The following is an 11,744-nucleotide window of genomic DNA, read 5'->3' on the forward strand; positions in this document are numbered from 1 at the left end:
AGAACTGTGTGTATGTGTGTGTGTGTTTGGAGGAAAAGACGTAGGGAGGAAAATAGAGAGATCACAGTAATGATCTGTGTTAGCATTCACCATCACATGATTCCGCATGCTGCCACACTTAAATCGAGCCAACCCGCACATAAACACACACACACACACACGCACACACACACACACGCACGCACACACACACACACACACACACACACACACACACACACACACACACACACACAAATACAAACTGTAATTAGGACAATAACAGGCCAAACTAAAGGTTTATAGAACAATGAATTCTTATGAAAATGCAAAACTGCTGCTTTTCTTTGAAAAATTCTCAACCTCTCTTTTAATCATTTATGATTTTATTTGTTTTCTTATTGAAAAAAGCAAAATCCTAAATCATCACATACCCGCTTAGGTAATGAGTCAGATTAAGATGATGGGGAGCAAATGCGACCGTAGAACAGTTAAAGCCTCAGCAACAGGTCCATTATTGAACAGTATAATACAAAAGCTGATGGTCACACAGCTGAAATCACACAACATCAGTAGTTCAAGAACTAGCAAGAAAATACATATGAACAATACATTTATGTGGCAAGTATGCAACATCATGAAAAATGCTTAATACACACCCACATTTCACCAGCGCTCCATTCACAATAAACAAACAAGAGCATTAAGAGTCACTGTCGCTTTTTCCAAGCTGCTGCAGTCTCTGTTAGCGATATATTACACAGCGGCAGACTTTTATATTGTCCATGCAATGCAGAGGTTAATGCGAGATTTATAGTGTCCAGGTAGCATTCAATTCATGGCTGTGAGCATGACCTGCCGTCTCTGCTAATTGACCCTCAACCCCAATTTTACACAACGTGGCAAGTTTGCCCTCGCTCAGTTTTCACATTTCATTTTATTTACATCCGTTTGTGTTTACAGTCCCCACAAATCTCACGCTTGTTATCACAGACTACAGCTGTTGAAGCGCTCTGACGCTCTCCTACGTCTCCTCGGACAGCGGGAGAGTGTTGCGCTCCATAATAAGGATTTCAGGCTGGAATGAGTTTCAGTGTGGGCTGATTTCCAAACGCACATCTGGACACTTTATATGATGTCGTAGATGAGAAAAGAATGGGGCCTCGTTCGCTCAGACATGCATCAAATAGTTTTTTTCTTTTTTCTTTTTTTTTTGGTGAATCGGGGGGGGTTCCTAACCCCCTCTTCTCTCACCTGTAGGCCTCCTTAGGCTGTGGTGGACTTGTTGGTCATGCGGGAGTTGCTCTGATCGGAGGCTCGATCTGTGACTTTAAGTTTCATGCACGACTGCTTTTCGTCCATTAACATCTCTGCAGGGAGGCACCAGCAGCACAGACAAGACTAAAGAAACAAGGAAAGTGGTCAGAGAAGAGCTTACAGACAGGAAGAATGTGAACATTTCTTAGTCGGAGCTGAAGCGACCACATGAATTCAATAAAGATCTAAAAATATCAAATTTTAAAAACAAATTAAACAAATATGACTTGTTTTGATCTTGGCTATCCATGTGGACAGAGCCAGGACAGCTATTCACCATTTTTTTATTGAAGCTAAACTAAGTGGCAGCTAAGTAACATCAGTCATATTGATACGATTTATATCAGTTGTATCGATACGAGGAAGAAAATCAATACACTCATCCAAAACTAAGCAAGAAATGCACGAGTATAGTTTCAAAACTGTTGAGCTATTCCTTTAAGACAGTTGCCCCTTACCCTGAAGCAGTTCTTAAAGCGCTTGCTGACCATGTAGAGGGCAATGGGATTGATGCAGGAGTTGATGGACGCCATGTTGATGCCAATGTAGTCCAGCACCAAAAAGAAACTAAACAGGGGTTTCAGAGACACATTAATGTTCCACCTCTCCACTTCTTTTTCTCCTAAATTACTACTCTGTCCCTTTGTTTTCCATACCTGAGCAGCTCGCAGCGGTTCGGATCTTTTTCATCATAGATGGTGAGCTTCAGGATACGGCTAAGGTGGAGGGGCAGCCAACACAGAGCGAAGACCAGAACCAGACAAAACACTGTCTTAGCCACCTCCCGCCGCTGAACACACACAAACACACGTAAATCCTGGTTTAGCACTGAAATGACTGTGGCAAAACTTTGATCTCAGTGGTGTTATATTTCCTTGGGAACATTGTTTCCCATAAAATAAATCACAAATCAAGTTAGATTAAATAGAAAGCGTGTCTCAGATTAGGCAGAATCTGAGACACGCTTCATTTTTATTACTTAAATTGAATTTAGTTGAAAATGTGCAGGTGGGCTTGTGTCATTAGTTGAAAATAAAAGATTTCGTTTGTGTTTGCACTTTTGCTGTCATTAATTGAGGAAATTATTACTCTAGAATCCATCGTACTGTCACGCTCAATTATGAATAACAAATAGGCTTCATACGGTGACTGCCATCATCTGACCTGTTTGAGGTGGTCACTGAGAGCAATCTGGACACCGTTCTTCTTCCGCAGCATCTCGCAGGTCATCAGGGTGTAGAAAATGGCAGTGCAGGCCAACGGCAAGCAGAAATATGCACTGAAGAGCCACCAGTCCTTTGCTGATTTATAAAACTGCACAGGGAGAATAAAGGAATGGGATTATGCACAAACATCTGCGCTGGAGAGCTCAAGTTGAAGAGGAAGCGTGAACCAAGTAGATTTAGTGGAGTGTAGCCGCTGTCTGACCTAGACTGAAGCATGAAACTCAAGGGTGTGTTTAGAGTTGTTGTTGACACGCTTTGAAAAGTTGATTTATCAAAAGACCTCAGTGGAACTGATGCTGTTATTTTTCAAGGTTGATGGAAGGAGCTTGGACACCAGCATACACCATACTCACGCAATATTTTCTGTCACCCAAGAAAGCAATCTCACCCCTGTGATATATGCTTGGCAATGCTTTATTTCCTGTGAACTCTTTCAAACTCCCCTTTCGCCACGGAGTTGTCACAGTCAGATTGTGGGTGCGTGTGCTTTATGTTAAGTATGCTCAGATATTTATGCACAACGTGCACATCTGCACCCCTAAATGCCTGATAGTAGTGAGCGGAGCTGTGTCAACAAGCACAGTTTTTCTCCAAACTGAAAAAGGCCCATGAGGGTAGGTGCTCACCCTCATAAAGTCTGTTTTCTGCATGGGATGCAGCAAACAGATTCTCAAGTGTTCCCCCTTGTAGTCCATGGTGATCATGTCGAAGGCAATTGCTTCCGGCACAGCGAGGATGATGGATAATATCCAGATGAGGGCTATCTCGATAGCCATCCATTTTGGAACTCCAATCCCTTTGATTCGACTCCAAGAGGCCACGGCACGATACCTGGAAATTAGTTGAAGTGATAGTTTGAGACATTGGGAAAAAACAGAACTGTTATGGTGGATTGATTGTGAGAGCAAACAGCTACTTTGTTGAAATGTAAAAAAAGAGGCTAACATGACAGGAAGTGTCAGTTTGGATTGTCTAGGGGTTGTGGCTCCATACCTGTCAATACTCAAAGCGCACAGACTCAACACAGTAATCCCCACTGAGGCTTTCTGGACAAAAGGCACCAGCTTGCACAAAGTCACCCCAAATGGCCAATCCTCTGCCAGGAGCTGGAGACAGACAACAACAGAAAGAGCTGTTCACTAAGGGAAATCATAGTAGGGAGCGAGGCAAACTGTCTCTCTCCACAATGTTTATTCCCAGCCACAGGCATCCACTGCAGGCCAAACATGCATGAAACTGAACGCATCGGTTTCTGTGAACATCCAGAGCTGTCAAGTATAACAATATGGTCTTTTCTTTAAAAACATTGTGAGGCCTGCGGGCCTCAGCTTCACCTCTGCACACTGCAACCGAATGAGATACGGTAACTCCTGAAGTACAACAAACAACCGCTGAGACATGTAAAACACGGGTCTTTCTTTAAAGCCTTCTTTGGATGGGAGACTGGAATGTGAGGGGAAAATCAATTGAAATCATATGTGACCCTCTATCTCTCTATACCCACCCCGCCTGTTCTGCGTCTGTCCCGGTATGTAACCGCGTCCAGTTGTTTTAACAAGCTTGCCCCCTTACGCAAATATACAAATAATTTGGTCCTCCCTCTCTTGCACAAAATGAGTCCGACAGATAATAACATGCCAAGAGACATAAGGGGATATAGAGGGGCTCAGAATCCAGGGGAGTAATAACATTTTAAAACTACTTGGGAGCCCCCTTTCACCGGAATGTATGTGCATGCTTGACTACATGAATAGTGTTAGGAATGGGTGTCTTAGTGTGTTTGTGTGAACATAGAAAGCCAATGTAATAAATATTGAAGGGATAGTATAGATAGAAAGAAGGAGTTTTGAATTGACTGAAAGTAAAAATACTGTTAGCACTTAGTCATTAACAGACACTTGTAAATTTAACTATATGGATAAGATAAGGTGTGTCAATATATCAATACTGATGATAATCATGATGAAAATCTGACCCTGGATCAGACTCATATTCTGCACCTTTCCTCACCTTGTAAACATTTATGGGGATGCCAATGATGATGTGCAGCAGGTCTCCAAGTGCAAGGCTGCCGATCAATATGTTCGGCCCATTCCGCATACACTTATCCTTATAGATGATCCTCAGTAAGGTGGAATTGCCAATAATACCAACGACAAACACCAGGCAGGACACCACTGTGTTGATGTACTTGAAGGTGTCTCTGATTTCTGTGGGCCCGGTGCACATGGGAGGCAGGCGGCGGCGGGGCATGGTGATGTTGGGCCTCACCGGACCCTGCACCTCCCTCTCTATGAGCCCGAGTCTTTGAGTAACGCTAAGAGGGACTTGGGGCGCCTGCTGCTTTGGCTCCAGCTGTCCACTGGCCACAAGCATGTGAGCTGCCAAGAGGAGTAGCTCCAAGCGGAGGAGATGAGTTTTCATCCTGGAGTTGGATTTAGAGTATGGCTTTTGTCCAACAAACAATGCTGCAGCTGATCCTCTTTGGTGCTCCTGGAACACAAATTGCAAGAAAAGTGCTGTACAGAGACTTCTTGTTCGAATATTATTCCTCCCCCAAGACGATCGCTGACACGGTGGAATTGTCTATCGGTCTGTAAGAGAGATTTTGAAAAAAGTAAAAGCTGCATATCATGAAACTTTGTGGAGAGGTAGAGCATGACCAAAGGAAGAACCCAGGAAATGTTGCTGTGTATGTGGATAACTTTCTTTAGAATTGTCAAATAGGCCATTGGGTTTGGTTCACTCGGCTGTCAGTCATCTTTATTAAACAAACTAAACTCAAGTAAGACCAACAGATCAACCCTGCAATAATATTATAGTAAATTTTTGGTCAGTTCAGGGACTGCATAATAATAATTTGGGTATGTGGAGGGGTCAGAAAAACAGGAAGTGCAGCTGTTGCAATATACTGACAACAAACATCGCATTGAAGGAATGAAATATGAGTAACTTGTTAATTATAAATATATATTAATATTGTATTATTGCACAGGCCTAATTACATTTAGTTAGATTATCTACAATACCAAGAGAGGAGGTTCTCTGTTCAGTGGCCACTTCTGGCCCATATATTTGAAGCACGGGAGCAAGACAGATGGGAGAGATGCGAGATGCTCTTGGAAAAGTTTGCTCTCCATCATGAAAGTAATTTGATTTGATAAAAAATATAGATGTCTTACAAATCCATTTCACTGGTGGCTTTTTAGTTCTGATATTCTACGTATATCGTAATGATATATTGGTTTCTGGCTGAAGTAAAGTCTTCTTTTGGAAATGGTCTTTATGTTTTTAATCTAACTTAGTGACTAATGTTGGAATATATTATCGTCTGCCACTCAAAAGTGCAGTTTGGAAGGCTGTCTTCAATCTCTTAAACTGATAGAGGAAAGTTTCTCTGGGCTCGCCTTAAATAAAAGTCGTCTACCTACGAACGGGATGTATCATATCACAACTATTTTGGACCCCAAAAGTAATCCAATTGCAAATTTGTTGCATTAATGGAGAAGCGTGGTGCAAGAGTTATGAATTGTATTAAGTAGTTCAACCTGATATATTACAAAACGGTTGCCCAGAGGGGATCTTTAAGGTTTAAAAGGGAGTACAAGGGTAAGTTATTACATAATAGAAGAAAAAAAAAGTGGAAAATAATTTTAGAATTTAGAAATAATGTAAGATTAAAGTGAAAAAGGATAAAACGATGTTATTGGATAGAAAAATAAAACAACACTTTCTTCAAATTAAATCCAGAAAGAAAATCCAACTTTGTATCATGTTAATTTGACATGTTGTGGAGCTACAGTTTTCAAGAAGAGAAAAGAAAGATTTAAATGGGGTCTAAAGAAAACATTTACAACTCTTGCAAGGCCTAGATTTTTGTAGAAAACACGGCAGTTTTCCAATTTTTGACTTCTTACTTACCTAACCCCTAAAAGAGGTAGGGATCGTCCAATAACTGTGGCTCTTAGATAAAAGTTCCCCTGTAACTCTTAGGATAGCAGAAGATTCCCAAATCAAAGGGACGCTGTTCCAACTGTGAAAGTTCAGTCATCTCCAACAGAAGCAGTCCTCCCTGCCACCAGTGTCAAAGCAAGAAACTCCAGATCTGTGCTCCAGAGGTTGCTCTGGCTGTTCACTCCTCTTCAGCTGCTGAGTCTCAGAGCACACACATGAGTTTGTAGAGTTGATCCCTGCCCTCCAACGCCCCCCTTCTTCTCATGTAGAGGAGGGGGTGGAGGAAGACATGAGAAGGTAGGTGGGATGTTCACAACTTCAATTTTCACCAAAGAGATTAGCTCAAATCATAAATCAGATTATAGAGAGTTATCCTGTGGTTTTTCTGGAACTCACTGGATGGTTTATAGTCCCTTATTTATTACAATCCCTGATAAATCTTTCATCAATATGACTGCAGAAATGTATCATTACTTTTTTTGTCTGGTTTTATTGTTTCTGTTTTATCCTTATGTTGGTCTCTTGTAAGATATATGTAACCAACAAATGAAATGGATTCCTCTCTGTCAACTTGCATAAGAGCAACAACATGCAGAATATATTTGTCCTCGCAAACAGCTGTTTTACTTACTTGGAATGGAAACCACAGAGTGAAATGTAATGTTAATGCTAATGTTTTAGTAACCAAAGTCCTCCAGGTATTTTTGTCACTGTCAGGAACTTGCGACACACACACTTCCAGTCGAAAAAGGTTTTCAATTGGTTAATACAATGACCCATCCGTTCATCCAGAAAGAACTTGGTTGTTTTCCCTACTTCAAGGTTCATTGTAACTAACAACTGTGCAAGACTGTCTTTTTCTTTAATGCTTGTTGTACCATAAAAACATCTCTTGGTGCTGCTACTGACTGAAGACTTACCATCACGTTGAAGTTACTTTATGTCACATTTCAAACCAGACCACAAGAATTGAACGTTTGGTTTTATTTACCTCGGGGATGACAGTAAGGACACTCCTGAAAGCTTAGCATTTATTCTTTTATAGACAGCACTGAACCACATTCAGGATGATACTTGCCTGATGTCTCACACGGCTGCGTCTCAACTTATCCATCTCCAGTGTGCAGTGCAGTGTAGTGTAGCTATGACAGTAAACATAAACTATCTTTTAGTGATTCCCTCCTTTACTTTATGACACTTTAGTTGTTTTCACACATGGACTGGAATCCTGAAATTAGCACTGACTACTGTGGAGCATTTGCTGCTACTGAGTTGAGTCTCTTTTCCCCTGATTATTGTGGATACATGCAGTAGAGACCATTCCATTGCTTAGTGGTGATGGGTGAGGTGAGCCATAAGACAAAGCTCTCCATTAACCAGTCAGTCTAAGTCACTTCCACTTATCAGCTTTGGCCATGAACCTCAGGTAATGACTGAAATTGTAAATATGAGCAGCTGAAATGAGTTTTCAGCAGGGTGGCTGAGCTTATTCACAGAAATTGGTTTCTAAGTTCGGAATTCCACAAGGGGCTCAAAGTAAACCTGCTGCTCCTCCACATGAAAAGGGGCCCATGTAGGCATTAGGGATTCCCCTAATTAGACACTCTCTAGAGGTTTACTTGGCACATCCAGATGGGTGGATGTCATGGTGTCGATCTTAGACTTGCTTGAGCAATTTTATCTCCCAGCTGGTGTGGGATCAGGAAGTGGAGGAAGTTTCTGGAGACAAGGAGAGCCTCTGCTTCAGCCGCAACCCTGACATGGAATAATCATTTTAAGAGAAAAGACAGATGACCTGAGATGTGTCTCTTCTGCAAAGTTAAAACCACACCTGTATTGACCTGGCATTGGTCCTCCCAGTGAGACTCAAAGTCTCAGAGCAGGGTCTTACACTCAGTGTAACAAATAACGGGGAGCACCAGAGTCTTAACAACTTCTATTTGGTAGACTGTATTTTTCAGCTGTTGCATTTCAGCAATAGAGTTGACAAAAAAGATGTTTAGCTTTTTTAAGGCTTTGCTTTATTGACTAAAATGGCCTAGACTCTTTTATTACTTGACCTTGGATGATTTTGTGTGTTGTCACTACCATATGAGTGGTCTGAACATGCTGCCTCAGGCTCTCTGTATTGCTGCTTCTCAAATCCACATTTACATGTTAGAACCTTTTCTGTGACCAAAGGGGATGATTGGAAATATGTGCAACAAACTGAGCTTTGGGCTACTCTTGGTTGGGTTGACGCTGTTGTTGGTACTTTAGCTTTGTTCAGCTGTGGCAAAGTTGGTTGTGGTTGTATGAAACAAAGTGTAGAAAATGTGTTGCCTAAAGCAGCTCAGTACCCATTACTAATGTTTATTTGCCGTTTATTGTTTTTGGCACTTTGTTCTTCTTGTTAAGAAATAAGTTGTTCGGCCCCTCTCGGCTTAAGCCATTTGTCAGCCAAACAGCATTCAAACAACACTTCAAGCTGTTAGCTTTTTGGAGGATACACATCTGTCCATCTGTGTTTAAGAAAAAAATAGTGACACTCAGCTCCCTCAGATGCGGAAACCCAGAATGGACGTGGTACGTCTAAACTTTTTTTTGATGGTTTTCTCGAGATAACGAGTTAATTTACCGATGGTTTTCGAGGCCACTTTTTCTCCCCAGTCCGCCCCTGTTTATATGTGTTTTATGTGTTTGCAGTTTGTTTGTCTTGTAGAGATAACTTTCATATCAGCCCGCGTCATTTAAGGAGACGGCTGGCTCGACTGCAGCTCAATAGGCGTTTACACCTAAGTGATCCTGTTGATATAGTCAACTTCATCAGTGACCAGCTGAGGCGACCAGACCGTCTCCATGGTTACCGAATGATGCACGAGAGGTGCCTTTAGTGTTTTCTCGAGATAACGAGATAAATAACTCGTTATCTCGAGAAAACGAAATGCTTGTCACACCAGCGGGATTTGCTTTGTGCATTTTCACAAGCAGAATTGTTACACAAACGCTCCACATTCCATGTTTGATTCATAGGCTACTTTATTCAGTTTTCAATGAAAGGAGGGTAAAAATGGGTACACCTTTGCCAGAAATACATATAAACACATATAAACAGGGGCGGACTGGGGAGAAAAAGTGGCCTCGAAAACCATCAGTAAATTATCTCGTTATCTCGAGAAAACCATCAAAAAAAAAGTTTATATCTACTCTGGGCTTCCGTACTCAGACAGGCTCTTCTGTTTAAGCGTAAATGGCTTCAAGTCATTAACCTGCAGATGTGAAGTGAATGCATACAACCACTAGCCCCTAGCACCAAAACATTCTTTGCTGCAATGGACTCTAGTTCAAGCAACGTGAACTTCTCTTGTGAACTACTAAGTCACTATATTTTCCTTTCAAGTCATGATCTTATAAGCTAGATTCACAACTTCTGATCAGTGTGATTTTGGTCAGTCTGAAAATGATGTTAGTCAATAGGTATAAGTCCTTGAAAATACATACCTTTTGTCCACTCACCTTTTAAGAATCTCTTTCCATCTCTGTCTTATTGTCCAAATATGGTCATATCTGTCTCCAGAAAAATTACAAGCTCAAGGCTTCAAAACAGCAGTTCACAAATCAATGGGTGACACCTCGACAGCTCCATCCATCATTTAATTACAGTTAATGGTGTTCACACATGCTTGCGCCTCTTTTCATGCGACATTCTAGTTTCCTAGTCTCAGTTTTGTTGTCCATTCCTTATTCATAACTACCTTCCTTTCCAATAAAGGTCACTTTTGAATGTTTGCCTTGGTATGGGATAAGGTAGGCTGTCAGAATATTAAGATATCCCAGAGAGCTGAGTGAAAACGGGAAACTGGAAACATGTAACTGAAAACATCTGTGTTGTTACAGTTACATTAAAACAGTGGATTTTTCTCATGTTTTTTCATGAGGATTTGCAGATTCATTTCCTCTCTTCTGCTTTGGTTTTGTTCTCATTAAGTGGCTTTGACTCATTAGTTTGGGATTTATTGGTATATGTATGAATATACATAAAGTTCCCAGTTTGTCCCAAACTTTCCCTGGTGCCAGCTTCCCGTTTACATCACCATGTCAACAAGTGTGCTCTACTTTTCCTGCTTGCCGCTTAAGTTCATGTTTGTAACGGCGAAATGTTCTACGTGCCATGTGATGAGAAGGTCATCACAATATCACCACTAAGATGTGGGGAGCGGTAAACAAGCCTTGTGAGCAGGGACACAGTCTTCTTGCTCAGGTTTAAGCTGCCTAAGGCAACCAGCGCGGAACACTGAAAGCCTTTAATGACTCTGTTTGGTTGGTAACGAAGAGAGAGGGTTTTTTTTTTTTACTTTAAAATTAATTTCATTAAATAGAAAGAAAAAAAACAAAACAAATAACAGATTGCAATTTTAAAAAAGGAGCATTTGGAAAAAACAATGTTGAAAGTGAGACATTTTACTCCCTTAAACAATAGTACAATAGTAGTAGCTCATCTCAGATTTGATGGCTCAACACATCTCAAAAAAGTTGGCAAACAGTGGTAAACATTCCTATGTCCCAAATGCATGTGTTGCATTTGCCAATAAATTCAAGTTGAGCTAATATTTTTCATGAACAAGTAAAATGTCTCAACACTTGATGTTTTCTATGTTCTATTGTGGATTTAAAATAATAGCCCCTAATACCCAAACTCTTATCATATTACCTTCCGTAATGCACCTTTACTCACTCAGCTTTCTTTATTCTCTTTACATATATGACATGATTGTGGTTATTACCTTGTGTTTCTCTTTTTTCTTTCTCAGCAGGTATCCCTTGGCTGGTGCTTGTTGACCCCTCTTTCCTGTTTGCAACCATCAACCCGGTCAAGGCAGATGGCGGACCTCCCAGAGTCTCCTGGGGATTTCTTCCTGTTAGAAGAGAGTTTTCCTTTCCACTACACTGTTGCCTTGTGCATGCTCAGGACAGGGGACTGAATGGAAGAATAGAGGAGTTGATTCAATCTTTTGCAAAAGATTGGCTTTATGTGAACTAATTTGGTTTAATCGGATCATAAATGGATTATAATGAATTTGATTATTATTGGCTTGAATTGGACTGTATCTTCAAAGTGTCCTGAGATGAAATTTGTTGCGATTTGGTTTTATATTGATAACGTTGAACTGAATTTAACTGAATGGAATTCAAAATAGCTGTCTGAGATTTGCAAATCTGATTCTGTTTTACTCAAATTTTACACCAACTTTTCACGAATTAGTCATATGTAATGTTGCAATTAACTAG

General features: G+C 40.8%; 1 protein-coding gene across 2 annotated transcripts; it reads right to left on the minus strand.

Moving 5' to 3' along the window:
* Positions 1 to 416: 416 nt before the first annotated feature.
* Positions 417 to 6,655, minus strand: ednrba (endothelin receptor Ba). Of its 2 annotated transcripts, none has more exons than XM_075482374.1 (8): positions 6,444 to 6,655; positions 4,533 to 5,015; positions 3,516 to 3,628; positions 3,149 to 3,353; positions 2,461 to 2,610; positions 1,953 to 2,086; positions 1,755 to 1,863; positions 417 to 1,380 (listed from the first exon to the last, which is right to left on the minus strand). In XM_075482374.1, the coding sequence occupies exons 2-8, from the start codon at positions 4,944 to 4,946 to the stop codon at positions 1,246 to 1,248; spliced, it is 1,260 nt and encodes a 419-aa protein (XP_075338489.1). In that variant the 5' UTR covers positions 4,947 to 5,015; positions 6,444 to 6,655; the 3' UTR covers positions 417 to 1,245. The 2 variants fall into 2 exon arrangements, with proteins under 2 accessions (XP_075338489.1, XP_075338490.1); XM_075482375.1 differs by having other exon boundaries at positions 4,533 to 5,116.
* Between the last annotated feature and the right edge of the window lie 5,089 nt (positions 6,656 to 11,744).

This window comes from Odontesthes bonariensis, chromosome 14 (assembly GCF_027942865.1).
Source record: "Odontesthes bonariensis isolate fOdoBon6 chromosome 14, fOdoBon6.hap1, whole genome shotgun sequence".
Lineage (NCBI taxonomy): Eukaryota > Metazoa > Chordata > Actinopteri > Atheriniformes > Atherinopsidae > Odontesthes > Odontesthes bonariensis.

Coding starts and splice junctions, on each gene's coding strand:
- ednrba (XM_075482374.1), bottom strand. CDS start 4,946: ATGAAAACTCATCTCCTCCGCTTGGAGCTACTCCTCTTGGCAGCTCAC. Junction 3,629..4,532: donor TCCCCATAAATGTTTACAAG/GTGAGGAAAGGT, acceptor GTCTGTCTCCAG/CTCCTGGCAGAGGATTGGCC. Junction 1,864..1,952: donor AACCGCTGCGAGCTGCTCAG/GTATGGAAAACA, acceptor ACCCCTGTTTAG/TTTCTTTTTGGTGCTGGACT.